Source organism: Delphinus delphis, chromosome 1, assembly GCF_949987515.2.
Source record: "Delphinus delphis chromosome 1, mDelDel1.2, whole genome shotgun sequence".
NCBI lineage: Eukaryota > Metazoa > Chordata > Mammalia > Artiodactyla > Delphinidae > Delphinus > Delphinus delphis.
The window spans coordinates 159,307,572-159,335,558 of NC_082683.1; the positions used below are offsets into that span (position 1 = coordinate 159,307,572).

Below are 27,987 nucleotides of genomic sequence, written 5' to 3' on the forward strand. Positions count from 1 at the left end.
TATTTATTTTTGTCTCAAGCCCACGCTAAGCAATAGTCTGTAACAACTGGGTTCCTGCCGCTGAGACCACAGCCACTTTTTAATTCCCTAAATCTTTCTTTTGCCTCATGATCTGAAGCCAGAGCTGCCTCTGAGGTACGAAGGGCCACCGTATCAGGCAAGTTCCTCTTAAATTCCAAATAACCGATTTCTAAGCACACTTTCTGAAACAGCCTGTTAGTAAGTCTGGGGCAGCACACACGTTCATCTTGAATTATCAGGCTCTCAGAGGCCCAGTTTCCTTATATGAGGTGAGATGGTGAAATGCACTGATCTCTGTGTTCCCTTTTGGGTTAACTCTAGGACCCTAATTCTCAATCCAGCCCAATGGCTCTCAGTCATCAGCCCCAGCTATCGGGTCAGATTAATCGGTAGTACCTACCGGGTGATTACAATGGGCCCAGTGTGAAGCCAACAAATGCAGGGCCTGTCACCCCAGAGAAATATGCTTGACAAACCTAAGAGTTTATTACAAGGGCCAAAACTCATGAGTGATCATGCCAGGCAGTGAATGGGCAACAGGAGACTAGTTATTTCATTTAACCCCGAAAAGAGACTCCTACGGCTCCCTCAGTGTTCTGTAACGGCCTGGAACCATGACCTGGACGGTGCAATGGCTTTCTAACTGGCCCCCCTGCTGCCGTCAGTCTACATTGCATCTTCTAGGCTGCTTTAAGAGAGATCTTTCTAAAGCTCATATTTGATCATGTCATTTCTCTATGCAGAGTTCTGATGGTTTCTCCCTGCCTATAGGATAAGGATACACAAGGCTTCCCCAGAAGATTTTCTGTCTGCCTTTCTAGACTCCGCATCTCTCCCTACACCCTACCATCTGTCACCATTATGTACAACGCTACCCGCTGAAACGAGGCACGCCATGCAACGTGTATGGTGTTGGCCTTTACCAGCCAACGCCCTTTCCTCCACTCTCAGCTTATTCAGAATTCCCTCCTCCTTCAGGCTTGGCTCAAATACGCCTCCTCCAATGAAGAATGTCCAGTTCCTCCCATGCCTCTTTCACGCCATTGAAGTCTGCAAAAATACACTGTATCAAAGCTGAAGGTCTCAACAGCAAAAACGTTTTTATTCATATTTTTTTGGAAAAGAAAAAAAAGCTGGATTACTAACTAGTAATGACAGCTAAATCATTTTATCAACCAAAGATAAAAACCTTTATTAAAGACTCGCTGACTCACTAGTTTGAATGGAGAATCTGCTCACTAACTGTAGGGCTCATGTAGTGGGAACATAGATATGAAACTTTGCCATTGATCAGTGGATGTTTTAATGGCAAAGAACAAAACTGCATTAAAATATTAATGCTACTGACCGTGGCTTTGCCGTTTTAGTGCAGCTCTTATGGAAAATGCAGTAAATCAATTCCAACATTAGAGTAATATCATGAAAGGTATTTGCTGGATATTGAATTTGTTGCTTACTTGAAAATTTCAAGGCAAAGTGAACCCCTTTTCCCGGAAGCCCATCTTCTCATTATGTACTTTGGAGTGGATAATAAGATCAAGTTAAAATTAGACTTGGTCTTCGTTTCTCGAATTACATTGTCACAGTTATAAATTTTTCTAATACTGGCCCTCAATTGAAAATAGACTTTGAAAAATCCTCCCTGTCTTTAAAGTCAAACCTGAGTGTTATTCATGTCTCTTCTCTTTGTCACACCCTCAGAGCCAGTCAATTTCCAAATTCTGCTAATTCTAGCTTATAGATATATTCTTCAGATCCCCCATCACAAGCCACCACCTGAATCTCCCGTCTTCAGGCTGCCACTGTCACCTCCTGCCTGGATTATGCATCATTCTCCCAATCTTGCCTACACACGGAAAAACTCATCGTGCCGTTCCTCTGCTTAAACTCTTCAGTGATGCCCCATTTCCTGTCCCCCTCCCAACAAATATTTAATGAGTGCATCCTATATACCAGGCACTGTTACAGACCCTTCAGGTGAACTGAGATCCTCAATAAGGCCCCCATGGGTTGCTTGGTCTGGTCCCTACATATTCCCTCATCCGCTGGTCACAACTGAATTTGTCAGTCTATTGATGTGAACAGCTTCCTGTTCCTTGAATTCACCATTCTGTCCCTGGCTCCTGTGTCTTTTTTTTTTGGTATGTGGGCCTCTCGCTGTTGTGGCCTCTCCCGCTGTGGAGCACAGGCTCCGGATGCGCAGGCTCAGCGGCCATGGCTCACGGGCCCAGCCGCTCCACGGCATGTGGGATCCTCCCAGACCGGGGCACGAACCCGTGTCCCCTGCATCGGCAGGCGGACTCTCAACCACTGCGCCACCAGGGAAGCCCCGCCCCTGTGTCTTTGTCTAGAATGCCTGCCCCTGTCTTAGCCAACTTTAACTCGCTGGATCCTTTAAAAGTCTAGGAGTCGCTTCTCTGGAAGCCTTCCTTATCCTCTCCCGTCACCCCTGATCCTTACCACCACTCGAGTGTCCCTGCTCTGAACCTCTAGAAAGCCCTGTGCCCATTTACACTATTTTAGTTTTCATATTCTATTATTGTGTTCTGTTCTGTGTCAGTTTCCTCAATTACACCTTGAATTCCTGAAGGCAAGGTAAGGTCTTACTCATCTTTGTATTCCCAACGCCCACCCCAGTACAGGATACCAGTAAGCGTGCAGTGAATTTGTTAAATGACTTAGCAAATAGAGATGGCTGGGAGAAGACAAAGACCGTTACGATCCCAAAACATTTTAGATGAAAACCGATACTTGGGGATACTGATATGTGCTCAACTGTGCAGATCACATTTCTCTCAATTGCTGTGGCTCCAGAAAACACCGGCACCCAGTGGCATTCTTTGTAACAGCTACAAGCTCCTCTAACCAGGCAAAACCAGGAAGCCTGGACTGTCCAGCTTTCTCCCATGATCCACGTTCCTGAAGACTGTCAGCTGATAACATGTGTTTCGTAGCTTAACAAAACCCAGAAGAGACAGCCATCGGCAACCCAGCGTGTGAGCCACGACTTAAACTATAATACACACATCTCTTGGTAGGAGGTACTGAATGAGAGACAAAACCCCCCACAAACAAACAAACAAACAGAACAAAAAACAGCCCTTACCCCCTGCTAGACACAAAACAGTCCCAGAACTCAACATCACAGTGAAAATCCTTAAACAGCGAAGTGTTATAAGTGGTGCTGGTATGAAGGGAAGTGGTCCAAAAAGTCCAAAGGATGACTTTATGTGGAGAGAAACAAAGGTAAGAAATTTCTGTTATGGTGGAACCCTGTGTCATTTTCCAGGTCTCCTTGTCTGAGGTTTGAAATGTTCTCATCTCAAACTGGCAATGCGCTGGCTTTCGTGTTACTTTCTTTCCGGGGCCCATGGGACACACCTGAGGATTGGTGGTAGCTTCAAAATGGGTCTAAGGTTCTATTCCACCTCTGGTTTTGTGTCCAGCAAACCTCATTCGTTCACTCAACAAATACAGACTGAGGAGTTTCTATATTCCAGGCGCTATCCAGTCTTCTCTCGTGCAGCCTACATTCTGGTACTTCCATCCCAAATAGCACATTTTAAAACTGGGGGCGCCCTAATGAGCAATAAAGCCAAAATGCAAAATTGATGCTATAATACAAAACTTCTACATTTCCTTCTTTATCCAATTTCACAAAAGCCAATATCTGCACAGTAAAAAAGGAATTGTCCCTCTTAATTAACCTCAAAATGTCCTTTCTCCCTCTCCACTACCTCTACCACAGGGGGCCGGTTTTAAGTGTGCAGGATGTATTTTCAGTACTGCGGTGGCTACAAGCATGAAGTGAGCAGGGACTAGACACGGGAGTTCCTCACTGATGCAACAGTCGTACACAGCGAGCAGCTGTCCCATCCGGGATGCCAACAGCGCCCTCAGTGAGAAACACTGCTGGTCTTTACACCATGTATGCTCGATTTAACAGAAAGTCAACCCAACCAAGTGTTACTGAATGCCTCCTGGGCTGTAAGGCCAAGCGCTAGGTGCTAAAGGAGACACAGTAAGACACAACTGCCTGTCTTCATGAAGCTCACAGCTGAGTGGAGAAGTCACCCAGAGAGCTGGAATAAGTGCCAAAGAAATATTAATAACCGCTGTAAGAGAGAGCTCGGAAGAAAAGGTCTTTTAATTTGAGAAATCAGGAAACGCTTTATAGAAGACATGATGTTTGAGAGGGCCTTGAGAGGTGTATAATGTTAGGACAGGTAGAAATGGTGGGCAGACAGAAGGGGAGCAACTGCGCAGAGAAAACGTCACGCACCAAGACATGTATGATGGTAGGGAAAGAAATTTATCTTCTGAACAAGCTGGTATAAAAAGGACTGATAGGGAGAATCCTCTGTTTGCTGCTCCAGAGATGGAAAGAGAAGGACATGAAATAAGCACCAAAAGACAGTGTTTTTTCAACTAAATGAAAAACAACCCGGGAGAAGAACTGGCAGCCAAGCCTAGGAAAAAAGATATAAAGAGATTTCTTTGTTGTTTCTGAAAAGTCCAACTGTTTCCAATAGTTTTTCTGTTTGCTTGTCAAGTTACCTTTTCTTTTTAAATTTAGTAGAACACCACCACCACCATCATTATCAAAAGGCAGCCATCCCTCAGCTCCCAAAATGTTGAAATTGGATAGTGGTCCCCCCTTCTTACCTGCCTTGAAGTCACATAGGACCCAAGGAAAAAAATCTAAATTCTATATACTGTTGACAGGTATCCCAGTGTACCAACTACACTGATCCTAAAAATTGGAAATTCAGTAAGTGGCTGTACAAGAGACAGCTTATTCAGTTGAAAATCAGTTTGGACCGAGTCTTATCAAAGCCAAATCCCTGTCTACATAAAATATGGTACCTCTGAGTTTAGGTTTTATTAGCTGAGTGCTGCATAAGTGCAATAAAAGCTTATGATGGTCTGTTTTCCTTGCAATAAATATCCACTTTAGCAAATTGGAAGGTAGAAGGAAACTGGGTTCTAAAAAGCGTAAATATCTATAACCCAGAATTCTGGGTAGTAACTGTGTAAACCCTGTCAGGATCAGGTTCAGCAGCCCTGGAGCAGCCCACCTGCAGCTGTCTTGTGAGACCTCTGAGGACTTCTGAGAAGGCTCCTCTCATCAAAAGAGGCTGGCTGGGCAGCCTGTAAAACTGGAAGGGTCAAGGCCAGTTCATTGCTGGAGGTCACACTTCCTGTCCCCTATTCCCTCCACATCTTTGCATGGACAGTTACCCAGAGATGCTGACGTTGATAGGTTTGTAAAGGTCCAACGACAACCTGAAAGAGTAAAACTCGTTTGCTTTCTTAACACGAAGGTAAAAACGAGTCACCTCTGAAATGCAATTAGGGACCTTGGGAATCAGTAAGCCCTTGGGATCTCATTCACAAGCTGGGCTGCCCTCCCTGCCTATGGAAAGATGACCGCTTGCAGAGATGCGAGGGGCCGCTGAACTGTCATACGCACAAAACACACATTCTGTCACACACACACCTCTCCCCCCCACACATATAACAGGAACTGTCATCATCCAGAAAAATGGTGATTAAAAAATAAGTTAGCTCATCTATAATCTGGGAGAGGTGATGGATAAATGAGTCGCTGGGTAGAGGTGTTATACATCTTCTCCTTGGCAGAAGGACAATGAAAAGCTGCCCCTCAGGCACAACTGGCTTTAGGGCAGGGCCTTGCTGAGAGGGTCTTTGATGGAAAAGGAGGCCAGCCAGTGGGAAACACGGGTTCCTTACCTCCTCTCCGGCCTCAATGTCTCGGACTGCACGCAGCAAGAGGTGGGGTCCGTTGAACACAATTGAACAGTTGGGGTCACAGCTGTGATTGAGCAAAGACATACTGCAGGAAAGAAAAAAAAGGAGAGACCATCGTGGCCCAGTAGATGGAGTCAAATATCTAAACATAACGACTATTGTGGGCAAAAAACACTTTAGCTTAGGGGCAGGGGGACAGGTAAGTTTGACAGTGTACCAGGGATTGAGTGCTCTGGGGCCTCTAGCCCACTTCCTGTGAAGTGAAACGCTCCCCAAGACGGAGCTCATTAGGGAAGTTTGTTAATAAAAACATTCTGAGTCCTTCTGGGGGATGGGTGAGGGGAGGTAGTTGTCTCATTATACCAGCCAGTAAGGCAACCCAACATGAAGATGGGGAAAAAAACTGACCTGCAAAGGAATAATTTCTGAGATAATGGGATACGGCAGTTAAAACCTCCGCCAAGACACCACTGAGCTTCCCACACAGGACCGCATTTGTCAGGCTCCTCTGGAGGAACTGCCACCTTCACGAGAACATGCACAGCTACACTGAAGAATAATTAGGAGTACTTCCTCTGCAACACAACGCTAGGTTTATCTCGCTAACGAGACCCTCATGCATTCTGGGCCGTGGCCAAGTCATTTTATTACCTTGGAGGCACATTTGTTTTTTCCATCTGGGGAGGGAATGGATTTAAGCTGCCACCACATTTACAGTTAGAAATAACTGTAAGTAAGCATCACTATGTAGAAACCACTTTCTTAGCACTTGAGCATGTTTATCAAATTTAACCATCACCATAACATTCTGAGGGTCATTTACTGATGAGGAAACGGACACATGGAAGTTAAATGACTTCCCCAAGGACACATAACTAGTAAATGGTGACTGAATTTGAACCGGGTGGTCTGAACTCAGAGCCCATGCTCTGACCTAGTCTATGTTACTGCTTTTTGAGGACCCATAGCATAGACATGTAGTTGAACTCGTGAGAAATAAGAAGCTGAATTCTCAGATTCCCAGTTAATTATAAGAAAGACCCTATTTGTATTAGGACCCTAATAGCATGAAAACAAAATGAAACTAGGAGTGACCCTGGAGTGCTTGTGGAAGGATAGTCTAGTAGCTCAGTGATTCAGATCACCTCAGAGATAGCTGGAGAGAAGGCTTCAGAAGGCCAGAGCCTGAAAGTGTTCTCGCCTCCTGGAGCAACGGGGCTCAGGGTATGCTAAGCGGAAAGACCAAATGAACCCGACTGGTGCAGTACAGCAGGTCTGGTGAAACGATCATGTGCATCGGCCCAGAAGGGTCGGGGAATAACAAAATCTCAGCCTGATGGTTTACTGGCACCCACAATCCCCAACTTTTTACCCCAAAGTTCCTGAGAACAAGGATTTAGGTCTGTGGTATACCTCTTTGTTAATACCATAGCATATAATGTGGGGATATAAAACGTTCTGTTATTTTTTTTAAACTTCACATTTTCCATTTTCTTGTAACTTATCATTAAGTTTCAAGCGCGGCTCTTGAAGCAGCTGCTTGTAACAGCCTTTCTAACTACTTTTAAAAGGTTGGGGAGGTGGGTGGGAATTAAAGTGGCTTCTTCCAGGAAATGAAATGCCATTCACCATACCTAGGATACAGCCCAACACCAACTTCCTGCATCTCTGCATTACAGATGGTGAAAGAGTTGCAGATCACCTGTAAAAACAAGGGGGAGACAGGATTACCAGTCACCTAAGAAACTTCACAGGCAAGAGAACAAAAATTTTCAAAATAAAATGTAGGATCCTTGGGACTTCCCTGGTGGCGCAGTGGTTGAGAATCCACCTGCCAGTGCAGGTGACACGGGTTGGAGCCCTGGTCCAGGAAGATCCCACATGCCGTGGAGCAACTAAGCCCGTGAGCCACAACTACTGAGCCTGCGCTCCAGAGCCTACGAGCCACAACTACTGAAGCCCATGTGCCCTAGAGCCCATGCTCCGCAACAAGAGAAGCCACCGCAATGAGAAGCCCGTGCACCACAACGAAGAGTAGCCCCCGTTCACCGCAACTAGAGGAAGCCTGCGTGCAACAATGAAGACCCAACGTGGCCATAAATAAGTAAATAATAGGGATGGAGCAGGCAAGAGAAAGAGAAATTTTAAAGAATATGTGCCATGTGTTAGATTTACTTCTCTTCATGATTTTATTTATTTATTCATTCTTATAAATTTATTTTTGCCTGTGTTGGGTCTTCATTGCTGCATGCAGGCTTTCTCTAGTTGCAGCGAGCGGGGGCTACTCTTCATTGCGGTGCACCGGCTTCTCTTGTGGTGGCTTCTCTTGTTGTGGAGTGCGGCTTCAGTAGTTGTGGCTCGTGGGCTCTAGAGCACAGGCTCAGTAGTTGTGGCACACGGGCTTAGTTGCTCTGCAGCATGTGGGATCTTCCCGGACCAGGGCTCGGACCCGTGTCCCCTGCATTGGCAGGCAGTTTCTTAACCATTGCACCAGCAGGGAAGTCCCTGCAGTGTGTTATTTGAAATGTGCTTGCACCCAGTCACTCCAAACCTTCTCTCTTACCTTGTCACTTAGAAACAGAACATGAAAATTATAAAATCTAATCTGACTGGTTTTTAAAAAGTAAATGATAGTAATGGTAAACATCAGGTCATGAAACCATGATGCTATCTAAGGCCAAACCAAAAACATTCATTTAAAAATCTATGTGTTGGGCTTCCCTGGTGGCGCAGTGGCTGGGAGTACGCCTGCCGATGCAGGGGACACAGGTTCGTGTCCCGGTCCGGGAAGATCCCACATGCTGCGGAGCGGCTGGGCCCGTGAGCCATGGCCACTGAGCCTGCGTGTCTGGAGCCTGTGCTCCGCAACGGGAGAGGCCACAACAGTGAGAGGCCCTCGTACCACAACAAGAACAAAAAATCTATGTGTTGATAAATAATGCTTTTTTTGGGGGGGGTGTACAAAACTAATTTAAAGCAAATTAAACTATGTATATCACTTGTTAAATGGACAAATTAAAATTTTGTCCTTATATGAATATTATTGATTTTGCAAATGTATTTTACTGTACAAGCTAGGTAATAAATAAAACAATCTTACTTAGCTAAACTACTTTATCACATCCCATATCACAATATACTTGGACATGTGTCCTTCTACACCCTGGTACATTCAAGTACTGTTCCCACAACTTTAAAAGTGTCTGTCACATTTCAAGCTGTGGTCACAAATAGTGTACACTCGACATACAGAATACTCAGCATTGACTTGCCAAGGCTAAAATCAACATCAAGGCCAATGTCACAACTGAGGGAACAGCAATCATAAAATTGTGCTTCCTATTTTACATGTTTTCCAAGGTCAAACTACCAAATGTTAGCAAATGAGGATTCACAGAATGAAGCCCCTTTAGATAAAATGTTTGCTTTCTAAAATCCACCCATATTTTCATTTTTCTAAGGGCTTTACTCACAGCAGAACTTATTATATCTTCAGCAGTTGTCCTTGATAATCGAAAGCAAAACAGGAATGATATTCACAAATTTGCCCATTGTTCCTTCCCTGAGGATATTACCTAGCATTTCACCTCCTTATAAGTCATCTGATGAAAAAAGCACTTACTATAGATGTCTGTCAAGTATGTATAAAAATATAAAGCCCTGGAACATGATTTCCATTGTTTAACTTCCCTCCCACATCCTGAGGCTCAGAACTACTATGATATTCTTAAATTATAAAATTTAACTTATTATAGAATATTGTTGTAGGTTTCCATAGCTCTGACATAAGAGTCTTTTCTGTTAAAAATTTCATTTAGTCATGCTCTTATCCAAAACGTTTATAATCACAATGAATTCAACTTTTTTCCACAGAGCACACTTAAAGATTCTTTTGTTCAACTCGAATTTCTAAAAATGTTCTCTTACCTGATAATCTAGTTTCACCATTCTCTTTCCATGTAATTGGAGCAAAAATCTACCCGTGGGCAGTGCCAGTATTCCTCACTGTAATTTTTCTGAGTTTCAGTACTAAATTCCTAAATGAAATATGCTAGGTGGTGAGTATCACCTGACTGAGGCTGAATTGAATACAGCAGTGTGTGCCTCAAATCAAGTTAATTGATTTTCCATCAAGTTCACGGAGAAAAGAAAACTGCAGAAGAATATTCCACGTGAAAGATAATACTGAACACTAACCCACTGCTTAATGTAATCCCCAAACGAAAGATAAATTCAAGTGTGAGCTGAGGTTATGCTCACTATGTAGAAATTAAGGTGAATATTCTTTCCAGGAGAAAATTTGGCAGGCGAGGGTTTGTCATACTGATCATACTTGACATCTCAGGGACTGAAACCCCAGAAGCATATATTTCACATTAGAGCACGTGAAGTGTGCATGACTCATCTGCAAGCTGCACGGGCCTGCACCAGGGTGTTTTGGGGACTAGTGCCTGGAGCTGCTTCTGGCAAGCAGTGGCCACAGATGAGGGAGCATCTCAGTGGGTCAATCCTTCTGTGGCTTCCCAAGCCTACCCAATCCCTGGACACTGCCCAATGACCCACGTGAGCGGAAGCCAGGAAAGAAAGGACACCAGACTAGAGAGTCACAACTCTGGTTACGTAGTCCAGAGGATGCAAGAAATTAGACTCAGAGGTTAGACAGTCTCTCTTGTGATCTCTCAAGGTGTGCTCCTTTATTTTCAGAAATATAGAAGCAAGTAAAAGAGAAAATAAACCATGGCTTCATTCCCACCCGCACCCCAACCCTTTCTCTAAGAGGTAATCAGTCCTTCCCCGCTTCCACCAGCCACTCTTACAAACAGACAGATACACAACAGATGGGTGAGACTTCAATGCAAGGACACGATGTGATTATTTGTCCTTTCTTCTGGTACCATATTAAATTAAACAGCATAATGAATACACAAATGGTACTCTTCCCAGCCTCTCTCCTGACCAGGCGCCTGAGGTGGTGATGATAAAACACCGGCATGCACCCTGCACCACTCCAGTAGTGCCCTACAGAGATTCGTAAGGGAAGACCCCTTGTCCCATTCAGAGTTCATCAGAATGTGAAGAGGAGGGGATTTGAAAGGCAGATTAAATACACCTTCTCTTCCATAACGTGTATTGCTGAAAGTAAAGTCTGATAGACTCTTCTTGGCTACTTAGTAGGAAAGCAATATAGAAGCATGAGCTTTAAAAAGATAGACAAGCCCCGGGCGAGGGAGAGAAGCTGACTGCTGGGCTTGGATCTGGTCCTGATCAAATCTTCCAGTCTCTTCGCAGCCTCTTCTGAAAAGTCTTCTCTCCTGGGAGGTCTCCGGTCTCACCCGGCTGGGGAGGGAGACCCCTTGGCCTTTGTTTCTGCATGCTGTCCACATACTCACTCCCACACTCAGCACAGGATATTACAGCTATTTCTGTATACTTGACTTCCAAGAGAGTAGAACTTCTACATTATTCTTTTTTTCCTCCTGGCTCAGACATGTCTGACACACTGTGTTCAAAAACTGTTTGTTTAATATTAGTGACTTTGTTAGCCTTTGTGACTTCTATATAGAATTGTTAATAGACCAAGGCAGAACTTCCCAGGTGGTGCAGTGGTTAAGAATCTGCCTGCCATTGCAGGGGACACGGGTTTGAGCCCTGGTCCGGGAAGATCCCACACGCCGCGGAGCAACTAAGCCCGTGCACCACAACTACTGAGCCTGTGCTCTAGAGCCCGCGAGCCACAACTACTGAAGCCCACGTGCCTAAAGCCCGTGCTCGGCAACAAGAGAAGCCACCGCAATGAGAAGCCCACGCACCGCAACAAAGACCCAAGGCAGCCAAAAATAAATAAATAAATAAATTTATTTAAAAAATGTAAAATATAAAATTATAAAAAAAGTATAAATAAACCAAGGCAATCATCACCATACAGCCAAAAAAAAAGTTCTCTTAACATCCTCCTCTCCTTCTCACTTTTCTCTCTCTCCCCATCTCCATTCCTTCCTACAACAAAGTCATAGTTGTAGGAGGTCACAGTGACTTACACAGACTAGGTTCTGGAACTATAAGAAGATACAAGGTCAGAACACTGCCCTCAAGGACTCTGAGACCAGCAGGGGAGACAGCTGTATTAGTCAGTTAACAACATTCGAACCGTACTAGTGCCCAGCAGAGGGGTCACTAGCTCAGCTGGGGCAGGTCAGTGAAGGCTCACTGACGAGCAGATGCCAGAGGAGGTACCTGGAATCTGGAGTCACGAGTGTAACTCAAACTTCTTATTCCTTATGGGACACAGTGGGAGAATATCAACTTAATTATAAACCCTAAAAATCTGGTTCCTTAGATTGAGGAAAACTGGCATAAACCTCATACCTACACAGACCCCTTTGACTTTCAAAAGTTAAAGGTGGTGACATCTGATAATAGTAGCTATTACAAAGTAAACACCAATAAGTAAAAGGAATAGGGGTCTAGGGTTTTGACACAGATTGTAGAAAACACCCACCACATTTCTTTCTTGGTTTAAAAAGACTCACAAACCTCTAAAATGTGTCTTCTCCTCACTCCATGTTGTGGAGAGGAGAAAAAAAGGCACAGTAGTATTAAAGATATTAAAAGTATTAAAAATATTAAAGTAGTACCTAAAATACCATGATTTAATTGTTTTCTCTGAAGAGCCAGGAAGGATATACTTCAATTAAAAAAAAAGAAAGAAAGAAAGCAAAGAAAAAGAACCAGAAAGGAGATGTAGGAAGGGCTGAACGCAGGCCAGGGGGACTCAGGAGGAGGGCGGCCTGGGTAGGGATGACCTCAACGCTTTCCTCCACCACTTGCGGAGGCTGTGTGAAAATCCTACGACCGAACTCACAGTTTTCCAGCACAGAAAAGCCTTTACGAAAGCCAAGTGTGTAGCCTGAGGGACAGCTGACATTTCTGTGGTGCCCTTTGAAGGCCTTCTCATCTCATCTTGTCTACTTCTCCAGCCTCTCACCAACAAGCTATTAGTACTTTAGCTTCATTTTAAGGACGAGGAAAAGCAAGCTAAGAGAAATACACGTGCTGTTCTCTGGTACACGTTCACCAGCTCTCACAAAGCAGCAGAATGTAGTTTGTCTTAGCAGAAAACTCAGGCCCGAAGGAATTATATACAGGACAGATTGGGAGAAGGGGGTGAGCGAAAGGCGAGGTCTGGAACAGTGTTGCAGCCGGGGCCTTCAGAATTAGAGATTTATTCACTCATTTATTAAGGGCCTATTATGCACCAAGGCACCGCCAGCAAGGAGCAAAAACTACCCCTTTCACCACTTTGCCTGGTGACCCAAGTGAAATAAGAATGTAAAAAATGTCACATTTCTCTCCAGTTCTGACAAAGTTTGGCCTCCCTCAGCCAAAGATTATTTTCCTGACTATTGGCCATATCTCTTTGCAAGTCACTCTGTCAAAATACAAGTTGCAATGACGCAGGGCAGCACTCTAATCTGTCAGCTCAATTTAGAAACACATGAGACGGCTGGTCTTCCACGGCCCTGGGTGGCGCACTGGCCCCCCCACCCTCTGATCATTCACACGAAGGATTGCTGGGGATTACTGAAGACCAGCTGGGAGACGTAAATTAAAATGGGTGGCCTTTGAAGTTTCCACTCTTCCATTGTTTGACTGCAGCCAGCCGCCCTTACCAAATTAGCGCCACAAAGAAAGGGATGCTCGCTCCCCAATACAGGCTGGAAAGATCAATCAGCTACAAAAGAGGAAGCAGCTAAGGAAGAAGGAGAAAAGGAGGCCTTGATACCTTGTCACGTGACTGTCACGGTATTTGCAGGCATTCACACAGGGAAGGATCTGACACAGAGTACGGAAAAGACTCTTCCTTCCCACATGGCCCTCCTGCCATCTTCCTCCCAAATAAGCATGATTGTGGTCTCTTGTTTCACGGATGCCTTCTGCCTTCGCACCTGATCCCATTTAAAAACATAGGGAATCTGTGGGCTTCCCTGGTGGGGCAGATGGTTGGGAGTCCGCCTGCCGATGCAGGGGACGCGGGTTCGTGCCCCGGTCCGGGAGGATCCCGCGTGCCGCGGAGTGGCTGGGCCTGTGGGCCGCCGTGGCCGCTGGGCCTGCGCGTCCGGAGCCTGTGCTCCGCAACGGGAGAGGCCACAGCAGTGAGTGGCCCGCGTACCGCAAAAAAAAAAAAAAAAAACACATAAGGAATCTGTATTTTTTATGTGGGGTGAAATGTGCTAACTTACGTGTCTGCATTTCTACGCTATTGGCCCATTAGTTTAGATTAGGAAAAGCCAAAAATAAAAGACCAGAATTTACCAGAAAGTTATAATCCTGAGGAATTGTGCAGATTAAGTGAGATAATACATGCAGGTCTCCGAATGGCTGCTGGCACACAGGAAGCTTGGTAAATAGTAGCAAAATCATTATTATTACCCAGTTCATCAACTATAAGACAGACTCAATAATTAGTAAGATGCACCACTAAGAAAAACCACTAACAAACTATATTATGCTATTAGCCGTAAAACAGATTCCAATTTCAGAGAGGTAAAACTGTGAAAAATATGAACCTTGGGATTAATGAAATACAACATCACTATGTACAGCTCTAGGTTCCCGGAAGAATGTAAATAGAGGTCTATACAGCTGGTACTGGGGGACATACAGGACGTCTGTGTCAGCACAGCCACATCAGGCCCTGAGTTTCTGACCTCCCAGAAACCCTCCCACTAACAGACTGGGCTGCTCTGGGTTGGGAGACTCTTAGCATCACCCGAAGGCATTCACCACTGTCAGTTCATTGTTCGCCATCCTCTGAATCAGTCATCATAAAACAGACTACCATAAGTCACTCAAAACCCGAAGTACAACCCCGGTATAAAGTTACATCGCTTGCGCCAAGTCAATGGTCTTGCCAAATCTGGCTACGCTCTGGAGGTGACCTAATGCACATATGTTCCCAGTATCTTCTTTCAGTACTCAGTTAAGCAGTGCAATTTTCCCTGGAATGGAATTTAAATTAGTTACTTTAAAACCCAAGTTCACATTTTCCTCCACCTACCACATAGCTCTCTCTAAATAACCAAGTGAAAGCGTTTATGAGGATACATTGGGTAGAGACACTGCAGACGGATTTCAAAGTCACTCATCATTATCCTGACAAGTCATACAGATAGGTATTGTATGCTCCGGAATCTTAGCTGGTTATTTTTCAAGGAGAGTACTGGCCTTCAAGACAACACGTAAGGAACTGAAGAAAGACATACAAAGACGTATACAGAAACTACACAGGACCTGAAGAAAACCAGGGCACGTTGCTTCTGCAACACCCTTGTTACCTAAATGCCAAGGAGTGGGTAATCTTCTATAGCACCAGCCAGAGTCTTTGGTGGCCAAGAGCCCACTGCATTCCTTGGTTATACAAATATCTGAGAGTAAATTGTCCACTCAATGTTCATTTTATCACAGTTTTCATATACTCTTCAGATATCTTTTTAAGAATACCTTTAGATGACCATAGACAAAAGCTAACTATTAAAAATCAGAATATGCTGCCTGTGGTCTGGCCATTAAAACTCCTCACTTCCTTTGCATCATCCTTTATAATGATCACTCTCAGAGTTGCCTCCACAAAGAAGAAACATCCGAGCTTCCTAATTTGTGAGATTCAACAGTCCGCCTTCATGATCACAAAAGAGTCAAGTTTTCCTTTTCTTAAGTTATAAAGATTTAATTAGATTTTTTTAAATAAAAAATAAAATTCCAAATGATTCTTTCTTTCCCTCCAACCTATTTTGCATATTCTCTCTCCTCATTTTCCAGCAACATCTAAATGCAAAACAGAACATATTCACTAAAGGAAACAGAGTTGATAATTAAAGCAAATATAAATGAATTTGCATATGTGAGGCTTCCAACTTTGAATTCAGAGACAGTGAATAGCATAACAGTCCAAATGAGAATTAATCTGAAGTTTGCAGAAAAAATTTAGTTAAATCAATGGCAGGAAAAGAAATTTGGTTTCAAAGAAAATAACACACAAACATCCCTAAGTGAAGATTATTACTGTAAAGCATATCTGAAAGGAAAAAATAAACCAAAGCATTATCAGTAAAAGAGAAGTCCAAAAAAACTGAAATGCAAGGATCATTTTAGGAAATGGAGCAAAAATGAAATAGAAAAGAAAAAGGCATGAAAAGAAGATTAAGGAAACAGTAAGTTGACAATAAACAAGTTTCAAAGACTCACAGTAAAGAGAAGTATAAGAATTACTGATTGCCAGTATGTATTTGGCTTGTCATGAAAAAAATAAAAGATTGACAAGGATAGAAAAAAGATACAATGATTTTACATGGCTGCCTGATAATAATTCAGTCCAATAAGTCAGAGTTTATTTTCAGAAGCAAATCAATAGAGAGGCAGCTTATAGGTAAATGGGGAGAGTATTGGGTGACGGGCACCACTGTTCCCACTGTTCTACTGAACAGACTGTGATACAGGCTCCCCAGATGCTCCTGCTAATGACTAAAGAAAGGTGTCCCTCCCTGCTTCCACCATGGCTAGCATTCTGTGCAAAAGAAACATTGAAAGTCAACATGCTCTAATGATATGTTTCGTAGTACAGTGTTGACAGAGAAAGTTTTCGCTAAGCTAGAGGCAGACAGAGCATTGGCTACACACAACCGCGGAGGGCTGTAAAAACTCTTCCTAAATGAGCCTCACCTCCCCAAATGCCCTCCACCACATATAGCGTGTCATGTCCCAACCAAAGCCTTCTTAATATATCCAACTACCTTTCCTTACGCAGGGGTCAGCACATACCTAGACGCTATATCAAGGTGAAGACTAAATATCTTTAGTTTTAGTAAGGCACTAGGATCAAAACAGAAAGCCAGTTATTAGATAGAATAGGTAGCAATTAGAGGCTGAGCAGGAATAAGAATCTAAAACAAAGGAACTTGGTAGGCATGTAATCATGAAATCCCCAAAACATCCCAGAAAGTGATAAAAATAAATACCTTTGGGTAAAGTGTTGTTTCCCCAAAGAGGAATTCAAGATAGTTAGACCTCTTTGGTCATAATATAAACTATTATCAGTGTATTAGGAGAAAGAAACAAAGTAAGGTGAGATTTTTTTTTCTTCCATATTTAAATTTACTACATTGGGAAACTTGTCTACACATTGATATACTGGACTCCAACTATAAGAAATCTTTAAATAAACTAAAAATTTTTTTCAGGATATTAATCTGAGCAGAGGAGGTAGGGATAGAAAATTTAAGAAAACGAGCTCACATGTAGGGCTCAGTTTTAAAGAACGAAACTAACAAAAACTCTGCTTATAGTTTCTGAATTATATTCTGTGATTAGTCTGTGGTCTGTTCTTCAACCACAGTGCTACATATCACAGATGAAGCCTAGCAGCTCAACACCAAGTAAGGTTAAAATGTGTTTAGTAAAGTGTACCTACTAAGGCCAATAGAACTTTAGAAACATTTTCAACAATGATTTTTGTTGAAATTAAAAAAAAAAGATTTTCTGTTTAATGTTTTTGGAACACAATAATCCTCTTTACCTTGAATAATTAAAAATAAAAGAGCTAACGGATGTAATACTGATCTTGGGTGGCCTTGGCCTGCAGTGGCTTGAAGCAGGGTTTCGGTTCCCGGCCAGAGGTTGAGGTTGGGTCGCGGCAGTGAGAGGACCAAATCCTAGCCGCTAGACAAGTGGTCAGTGACAAAGCCCTGGCCCTTTGGCTTTGCAGAAAAGAATTCCCACAAAGATGGAAAGTTGTGAAACAAGTAAAGTGTTTATTAGGAGAAAAAAAGAGTGTAGTATGTGTGGACAGACACATGGGCAGACTCAAAGAGAGAGTCGCACTCTCCTGGTAGTTTAAATCACTTATATGGGGCATTTCTTCTGGGTTTCCTTTGGCCAATCATTCTGATTTGCCTGGTTCATAGTCCGTATTTGGTAATATCTCAGGATCCTCCCATGTGTGCGAGTACATCTCTCAGCCATGATGGATTCTATCGAAGAGGCCTATGGGTAGGCCTTACTATGGGGTGGTGCCCCCTCCCTTTTTGATCTCCAAGGACCTTTCTAGTCGGGAAGGTCTTCTTGACTTCAAGAATGATAAATATGTGGTCTCTTATCTTCTATCTGGGCAGGGCCTAGCCTCCTCTCTCAATTGGCTTGCTATTCTCATCTTGGAGTATCGTCCACAGAGAACCAATCTCCAATTGCTTTCCCGGGGGCGGGGCGGGGGACAGACAATCTACCTTCTGCCTCAATACTTTTAAGTGAAAAGAAACTACCATGTAACACATTAGGCATAATACCTTTACATGTTAATGCAGGGATGTGATTAAATCAGAGATAAGGGGTCAAATCCTGAGAGATCAACACTGTAATTACGAAAAGTATATTTCTCCTTAGACTTTACACATTTGCCCTGGTATAAATATTTGTAGTGGTCACATACTGCTAATCTTTCCCAGACGAGTGTTTTAAAGATGCTAGGTAAAATGCAGTTGGTAACTCTTTTCCTGAGCTGCTGTTCAGTGGCAATTAAATAAATCAAGGATGCAGATCAAATGAGACAGATACAGGAGTCAATGTAGAACCAAGGCAAAAAGGTAAGCGAAGGAAAGTGGTAGTTCATTCCAGATTCAGTTACCAGTCAGGTCATATCTCTGTATCACCTCTCACATTCATCCTTTTCTTTCCATTTCCACTACTTCTTGGACCTTCAACGATCTTTTTTTTGCAACTTTCCAAGGTAGGCTCTCTGCATCCCCTCCCACCCACCTTTTTCCACTCCATTCTTTAAACTGCCACCAGATAAAGAGAAATATGAGATCCACCTAGTGGCTGCAGAATAAAGACAAAATTCTTTTTTTTATTTTTTTTTGCGGTGCGCGGGCCTCTCACTGTTGTGGCCTCTCCCGTTGCGGAGCACAGGCTCCGGACGCGCAGCCTCAGCGGCCATGACTCACGGGCCCAGCCGCTCCGCAGCATGTGGGATCTTCCCGGACCGGGCACGAACCCGTGTCCCCTGCATCGGCAGGCGGACTCTCAACCACTGCGCCACCAGGGAAGCCTGACAAAATTCTTTAGCATGACATTAAAGGTCCTCAATCTATCCTCATCCCTCCTTTCCACCACACCCAGCCCTCACTGTCTGTTTCAGTTACACTGGTCTCTTTGTCATCCCTCAGTTGTGTCCTGTACTCAGGTGGTGTTACGTTTTTCTTAACACTGTTTCCTCTTTAAACAAATTCTTCCCTCATGATCTGAGTTGCTCATAATTTTATTCATCCTGCAAGATCCAGCTTAGGCGGCACCTCCTTCAAGAAGCTTTCTTATAACCCATTAATTTTACTTCTCTATACTCTCCTAGCCTTTATTCATACAGCATTTATCACATTCTACTTTGAATTGAAGCTAATTATATAAAATCAATCTCTATACTAGACTATAAGCAACTGAATACAACGAGTTACATCTCTTAAGCACTTTGTGGCATTTACTTGCTAATATGTCTTTTCTATTTCAATAATCCATAAATTTCCTGAGGTCATGATCCACACCTCCCTTTAAAAATATTTTAAATAAAAAATTAAATACATATTTTAAATATAAATATAATACTTAATATAAATCTATGTCAAGGTTCTATTTACCCACTGAATAAACAGAAATTACCTAGAGCTTCCCATATTGGTAGAACAGTACAATAGCTTTTGTGCTCCCCCATCTCACTCACTCCCTCTCCATCTTCCAGTGATAATCAAAATCTTAATTTTGTGTTTCTTATTCCCTTGTTTTTATGATAGTTCATCCCATATGCATGTATCCCTAAACAACATATTGTTTATTTTTGCACGCTTTTGGTTTCTTATGAACAGAATCATACCGCGTTGACGGTTGCAACTTGCATGTGTTTGTTTTTGTTTTTTTGGTTCAACATTATGCTCCTAAGATTCGCATACACTGATGCGTGTAGCTGTAGTTCATTCATTTTCACTACCTAAGAGAACCTCCTGCAAAGGAGCTCTGGGAGGCACATATGTGAAAAACGTCCATAGTAACATCCTTTGTAAACGCAAAAACTGCAAATGACCCAAGTGTTCCTTACCAGGAGGCTAGGCAAATAAATCATGATATTTTCTACGCTTGCACTTACTAATGTGTCTGGCATACTGTAAGCCTCCATGAGTATTTTCTGAATAGATAAATGGACTTGAGGAAAGACATACAACTGATTCACCATGGCCTCCTCCTCTGAGCCCAACACATGCTTAGAGGCTCAGTACTGAGGCTGGCACTGGAAAATACTCATAAACTGACAACTCAGATAATTTGCGCTGAGCAAGTGAGAGAACAAAATGGAAACTGTGATGTGGGAATGCCTACCACAAGCTAGGTGGACGGAGTGTTAATTCCGTTAGTGTTAATTCTACCTGCTTACTTTTGAGTTCCTAGTGTTAGTGTTAATTCTACCTGCTTACTTTTGAGTTCCTACAAACCACTGTGGTTCATAAGTATCCCTCTCTCCCTCTGCAACCCTCCTTCTCCCCCACCTCCTCTATCTCCTTTGCTACTCCCTTCTTCTGGATGAATCTGCTCTGGTACACCTGGGAAGGATTTAGGGATGGTGGTAAGAATTGACTTTCGAATTTCCCTTCTCTGCCGACCCATCTCAAGCTCTGACTCAGTCCAATGATAATTACATTCTGTTGGGCAATGATTTGTCTCTCACTGTGTCACCATTTGAACACTGTATACCCATTTTAAGGCAGTTGAGCTACCCTGCTTATTTCCTTTTTAACATATTTGATGTCAGCTCTTGAGCAAAACCAACCCCCTAGAAAAATGATCACCATCCCAGCATGCTATTAGTCTATTTCTCATTTTACTGAAATAGAAACTACTCCTCAGGATAACACTGCCGGTAAAGATGCCAGGGAAGACAAATTACACCAAACCAAATGAGTATGCGTTTATCTGCAGCGCTTAGTCAATTACTTTCAAAGAACTGGTATAGAAAATAATGAAAAGGAATTAAAGCCAAGACTTTAAAGACAGTAAAGACTGTCAACTACAGACAAGTTTTTCCATGAATTTCAGTATTATTAACGGAAGTTCATCTCACTTTGAGTTGCCTTCCTCATTTTACCATGGTCATAATTTAGACCTGACTATTTAGCCAAAAAAAAAAAAAAACAAAACAAAAGGCAGGGGTGCCTGTGGAAAGAAAGGAAGGCAAAAGGTCATTATTCTGACACACTAGATATACAAATAAATGCTACACATCATCCTTTCCTTCACTTCTGCTTCGTCATTAAATCTCCCTCCTCCCCCTTTCCCATTGCTCCACTAGATTCACTTCCTCTTCCACACTTCCCTTGCCTCTCTTTTTTTTTGTTTTCTTTTTGTTTTGTTTTGTTTTGTTTTTTTTGCGGTACGCGGGCCTCTCACTGCCGTGGCCTCTCCCATTGCGGAGCACAGGCTCCGGACGCGCAGGCTCAGCAGCCATGGCTCACGGGCCCAGCCGCTCCGCGGCATGTGGGATCTTCCCGGACCAGGGCACGAACCCGTGTCCCCTGCATCAGCAGGCAGACTCTCAACCACTGCGCCACCAGGGAAGCCCCCCTTGCCTCTCTTGATAAAGATCCTTGGAAGGGGTTAAAGAGTGGCCGGTCCTTACTCTTTAACTTCAACTTTCCTTTGGGCAAGGCTTTTCCTTTCTAATTTGAGTTATGATTTCACTGCAAATAATTCAACTCCTTCTATTACACTCTGGCTCTTTCCTGGGGTTGCTGTATTTCTTACATGTGCTTTAGCTAATGCACACCCTCTGCTCCCGATATATTGCTACTATATTTGGGTAGGTTCAAAATCCTTCTTCAAACAAAATATATCTGTCATATAAACATTGTCTCCTCCACATACTTCAGTCAAATCTAGTAGCTTCCCTGACCTTTTTGTCTGACTCTCCCAGAAATCCTCCTTATCTAACTCTCTTAGGTAAGCCTGCTAAATGCAGGATATCTGGAAAAGACATAACTTACCTTTCTAATTACTTTCTCTCTCAAAGCCTTAGGAAGTAATAAGGGAAATCTTTACTTTGGATTTAATTTCACTCCAAAATGTAGAATTGTGTGGTTAGGTAAAAATGACAGGATTCCTGCCCCAAAAAAGGCCAGTCTAATGACAGAGTTCACAACAGCCAAGGTAGGGGCTCTGGATGTAATTATTACAGAGACTTTAGGAAAAGAAGGGAAACTAATATTCTGAATAGCTACAGTGAGTCAGGCACTATGTGAGGTGCTTTCACTCATCCTCTACCTGTACAAAAGTTAGGGAAAGTTAGCATCAACCTCACTTTACAGATGAGGAGACTAACGCTTAGAAAGGCCTAATGCCGGTGTCAGGATTTGAATCCGGAGTTTTCTGGTCCTCTCACTCTGAAGCAGGACAAGTTAAAGTTGACGGCATCTTAAGAGGGGTGAAGGCCTGACAACACAACGGCACACAAGGCAGGCGGCTGCACAGTCTGCTCCCACATTCTTCCCCACCTTCCCTCCTAGCACTTGCCATACATCTCCCTTCCCCCAGCCATAGAGAGCATTGTACTGTTCTCTAAAGCGATGTGCTAATGAATGATTCTGTGCCTTCCCGCAGGTTGTTTCTTCTGTCTGAAATGCCCCTGCTTCTTTCTTCATCTGCTTATCTCCTATTCCAGACCCCAGCTCAAGGGTCACGTCCCTCAGGAAGCTTTTCCTCACCTGGTTCCAGTCTGATTTAGATGTATTGCCTGCATAGCAAGGTACACACCCCTCCAAAGCACTTATCCCGCTGGACCATAATTGCTCATTTATTTGATGGTTTCCCCTAGCAAGCTGTAAAGTTACTCCTGGAGGGGAGGAGCCACATCTTATTCCATTTTGTATCACTAGCATATAGTGAATGCCTGATTCATCAAGGAAGAAAACTGGGACAACTGGACAGAAATCAGAGGGTAGTCCAAATGCGATACGCATACAGAAAATCTGTAAGAGCTGGACTGTCCATCTCACGGACCGGCGTTCAAGCAGAAGCTAGATAATAACCCATCGTGGGTGGTAAAGAACTCCTAACACCACGTGCGGAGTGGTGCGGGTGAGCTAGCACACCCATTCTAGCTCAGATGGTCTGTGGTTCCTGACGACTCCTGACCAAGTTCTCTAATGAAGATGAGCTGACGTCTCAGAAGCTACCATGGCACGATCCCAAGAAGACAGACACAGGAGTAAGAAAACCTGGGTCCTAGCCCTGACTCCACTCTGTGACTTTAGGGAGACACGTCATTTCATCTCACTTTCCCCATTTATAAAATCAAAGGTGAAAAGAGAGTTGGGTAAAGGCGTCCAACTGGATGGCCTCTCAAATGCCTTCCTACTCAAAGAAAGGCTTCCTGTTTGTTTTCCCATCATTTGCTGTGTTCTTATGCGACCTATTGATACCAGTGCCCAAAGCCCTCTGCCCATCTATCTCGCACCTAAACTTTTTTCTCTGTCTGATGGCTCTTTTTCTAAATAATAAGGTATGATATGCATAGAAAAAATTGAGTAAAACCTACATATTTTATTTGAGTGCACTGGACAGGATGACTCCTGGAAAAAAAGTTAGTAAAACAAATGAATGCAGGTCAAATCCAAGTCCAAGGGGACACTGGTATTGACTTACAAAATTTAATCAGCTGCACTACAGTAGACACTTAGTATTCATGAATTTTACACTTGCATATGTGATGCCGAAGGTACATGATACATGATCATTTGTAATTTTATTGAGAAAGATATTTGACTCCTTGCTCTAAGGCTGATGTCCACAGGAAAAGGTCCATTACCTAGTGACTGATTCATAGGCTCTGTTATTCTTGGCTTTTGTAATGAAAGCAGAAACTTGGGTAAAATGGAACAAACTTTTTTCTGTCTGAAAATGATCCTGACGTGAAAATTAACTGATAGTGTTGGTGACAGAAGTGAATCAGTCTATAGAATAGCCAGAAATTAGCTTTATAAATTACTTTAATCCTGAATTTATGGAATCATTACATATCTGGGTTACTTAACTTTTTCAATTATACTTTACATTTTTCAGGGAGAGAAAGGGAGAATTACATGTTATATGGCATATTTACATTTGGAGATTTACAACTGCCCTGGGACATATTCCATATGAATGCCAAAGGTCTCCTCTGTGGTATTTAGCCCCTTAAAATGGCAACAGTAAAAAAAAAAAAAAATTCCCCCCCTCCCCAAATCAACTCAGTTTAGTGAAATGCTACCAGATGTCTTTGAAAATTACTGAGGGAAGGCAGAGTTAGATAAGGTTTAAGCGTTCGTAGGTATCTGAAAAGAACTGAAGATAATCACAAACTAGGGTTCATTATCTACTCAATTTTCTCTCAGGCACAACAACAAAGAAGTTTCAAATGCTTCTTTGCAGAGCTGCACAGGCTCATTCTAAACTGAGTCAACCCTGATTTCTAAGAACATAATTTTGAACCAAATGATTTTCTTGAGTTTTCCACTTTTCCCCCATCAGCTGGCTAAGAGAAGATATCTGGGCTATAACTTCATTTTTAAAGGGAATGAGTCTTTAGAGAACACTTCATCTTGTCAGCATTTTGGATCTAAATTTCCTTCTCATCCTTTCACCCTACAGTATCAGCTTGCATAAGACACAAAGTAAAACGCACAGCTGTGAACATACAAGATGGCTAAGGAGGGCAAAGCAGACAAGTTGCTAATTAGCTCTCCAAACTGGACACTCAGACATAGCAATCATCATACTCTCCTACCTGATATTTCTGGAAGAGTTTATGTAAGTAATGGAAAATTTAAATGCCGTCATATAATTCTACATTTTCCCACTCTAGCTCTGAACAATGTTCTGGCTGTTAAGATGCATGACCTATTGCAGTGGTTTTCACACTGTGCCCTCAGGAACCCCTGGAGACAGGGAGAGAGAGGAGGTAGAATCAGGAGAGGTCCCACGTCCCCTAAATCCATCTTACTACAATTCATCTTTATTATGAGAATGGAAGCTCCATGAAAGCAAGGATATCTACCTGTTTTCTTCACTGACATATTCAACAAAAACTTTTGAATGTACAAGTGAAAGGATGGATGAATTGTATGCTTAAGACACCTGGGCACTGTCCTGGTTGGTTTTCACAGCCACCCTCTGAAGCAGGTACAGTGGTCATCTTCCTTTTACAGATGAGGCACCCAGGCAATGTGGTTTCAGAGTCTCAATTCAATCAAATACTGCACCACACTATACAGCCTCCCACGTGGCCCAGCAGCTTTTTCTCATCTACTTCACATAAGCTAGTTCCCAGCACTAGACTAAAGAAAGGGTGGGTGGTAGAGAAAAAAATATGCCTCAAAACCATTGACTTGGAAGAGAGATCCAAAGGCTGCAAGTAACAAGTCTCACTCTTGCTGTTTTTACCGCCACCTCTGGGACTTCAAGCAAGTGGCTGAATTTCTCACTGCTGCAGGTTCCCTCATCTCTCTCCACCGTTTATCTTGCAAGGTTACCAGACATGAAGTGATTAGAGAATCCTGATGTTGTCAGAAATACAATTTTGCTAACACTGGTTCCAGAACTGTGAAACAAGGGGAAGGACTAGGTGATCACTACACTCCTTCTAAAGTTCAATGCCTCCATGATGAAAAGACTTTGTGCAGGGCTGTCCCCATGGTTATTTTATTCTTGAACATCCTTTCTGACTGAGCAAGCCATATGGCTTTTGGTTCGGTTACCAGGCAGCCTGGCCAAGTTCCTATCAACATGTCAAGCAGATGAGGTGGAGGGGGGAGGAGAAACAGAGCCCTGCATGTTGGTTGTGCTGAACGCTAAAGAGAAAACAGAGACACAAAATCTTGGGCCAAGGTTTGACCTCAACAGCTGCAAATCCAATCATCTCAGTGTTTCACTATGTTTCTAGAAACGTCCATGGAGGAAAAATCACAGTAGCCTTTAATATATGATAATGCCTCCCGTGGGCTTACTTCTGGTATGATGTTTTAAATACGTGACAAAACCCAAAAAGCTACAGTTTCAGATCTTGCCAGAAATCGGGATTTTACTTGAACTGTATAAGAGTCATGGGGAGCTTACTGGGTAAGACACGAAGTCCTTCTTTATAAGCTCTTATAAAAGTAGAAACTGTGGGATTGCTATACAGTTCCTGCTGCTGGCATTGTGTTCAGGAAAATAAAATGGTCCAAAGCCTGTTTTATTTATTTATTTATTTATTTCAATGCAGAGATACTTTTATTTTTAATTTTTTAAAATACATCTTTATTGGAGTATAGTTGCTTCACAACGCTGTGTTAGTTTCTGTTGTACAACAAAGAGAATAAGCCATATGTATACATATATCCCCATATCCCCTCCCTCTTGAGCCTCTCTCCTACCCTCCCTATCCCACCCCTCTAGGTGGTCACAAAGCACCAAGCTGATCTCCCTGTGCTATGCGGCTGCTTCCCACTAGCTATCTATTTTACATTCGGTAGTGTGTACACATCAATGCTACTCTCACTTCGCCCCAGCTCCCCCTCCCTCCCCACCCGTATCCTCAAGTCCATTCTCTCTTTGTCTGCGCCTTTGTAACTGCCCTGCCACTAGGTCCAGCAGTACCATTTTTTTAGATTCCATATATATGCATTAGCATATAGTATTTGTTTTTCTCTTTCTGACTTCACTCTGTATGACAGACTGTAGGTCCATCCACCTCACTACAAATAACTCAATTTCGATTCTTTTTATGGCTGAGTAATATTCCATTGTATATATGTGCCTCATCTTCTTTACCCATTCATGTGTCAATGGACATTTAGGTTGCTTCCATGTCCTGGCTACTGAAAATAGTGCTGCAATGAACATTTTGGCACACGTCTCTTTCTGAATTACAGTTTTCTCAGGGTATATGCCCAGTAGTAGGATTGCTCGGTCATATGGTAGTTCTATTTTTAGTTTTTTAAGGAACCTCCATAGTGTTCTCCATAGTGGCTGTAACAATTTACATTCCCACCAACAGTGCAGGAAGGTTCCCTTTTCTCCACACCCTCTCCAACATTTATTATTTCTAGATTTTTTGATAATGGCCATTCTGACTGGTGTGAGGTGACACCTCATTGTAGTTTTGATTTGCATTTCTCTAATAATTAGTGATGTTGAGCATCTTTTCCTGTGTCTCTTGGCCATCTGTATGTCTTCCCTGGTGAAATGCCTATTTAGGTCTTCCATTCATTTTATCATTGGGTTGTTTGTTTTTTTTGATGTTGAGTTCCATGAGCTGTTTGTATATTTTGGAAATTAATCCTTTGTCCATAGTTTCATTTGCAAATATTTTCTCCCATTCTGAGGGCTGTGTTTTCATTTTGTTTATGGTTTCCTTTGCTGTGCAAAAGCTTTTAAGTTTAATTAGGTCCCATTTGTTTACTTTTGTTTTTATTTTCATTACTCTAGGAGGTGGGTCAAAAAAGATCTTGCTGTGGTTTATGTCAAAGAGTGTTTTTTCTATGTTTTCCTCTAAGACTTTTATAGTGTCTGGTCTTAACATTTAGATGTTTAATCCATTTGGAGTTTATTTTTGTGTATGGTGTTAGGGAGTATTGTAATTTCATTCTTTTACATGTAGCTGTCCAGTTTTCCCAGCACCACTTATTGAAGAGGCTGTCTCTTCTCCACTGTATGTTCTTGCCTCCTTTGTCGTAACTTAGGTGACCACATATGCGCGGGTTTATCCCTGGGCTGTCTATCCTGTACCATTGATCTATTTTTCTCTTTTTGTGCCAGTACCATACTCTCTTGATTACTGTAGTTTTGTAGTATATTTTGAAGTTGGGGAGCCTGATTCTTCCAGCTCCATTTTTCTTTCTCAAGATTGTTTTGGCTATTCAGGGTCTTTTGTTCTTCCATACAAATTGCAAAAATTTTTGTTCTAATTCTGTGAAGAATGCCATTGGCAGTTCCATAGGGATTGCAATGAATCTGTAGATTGATTTGGGTAGTATAGTCATTTTCACAATGTTGATTGTTGCACTCCAAGAACATAGTATATTTCTCCACCTGTTTATGTCATCTTTGATTTCTTTCATCAGTGTTTTATAGTTTTCTGAGTACAGGTCT

At 42.6% G+C, this 27,987-nt stretch overlaps 1 protein-coding gene across 1 annotated transcript in view; it reads right to left on the bottom strand.

Moving 5' to 3' along the window:
* SMYD3 (SET and MYND domain containing 3) overlaps positions 1 to 27,987 on the bottom strand; it is a 714,060-nt gene that overhangs the window by 148,688 nt on the left and 537,385 nt on the right. The window contains exons 6-7 of the mRNA XM_059997139.1: positions 7,428 to 7,495; positions 5,776 to 5,878 (exon numbers count right to left, since the gene is read on the bottom strand). Coding sequence (XP_059853122.1) covers positions 5,776 to 5,878; positions 7,428 to 7,495 — 171 coding nt within the window. The remainder of the gene's footprint in view (positions 1 to 5,775; positions 5,879 to 7,427; positions 7,496 to 27,987) is intronic.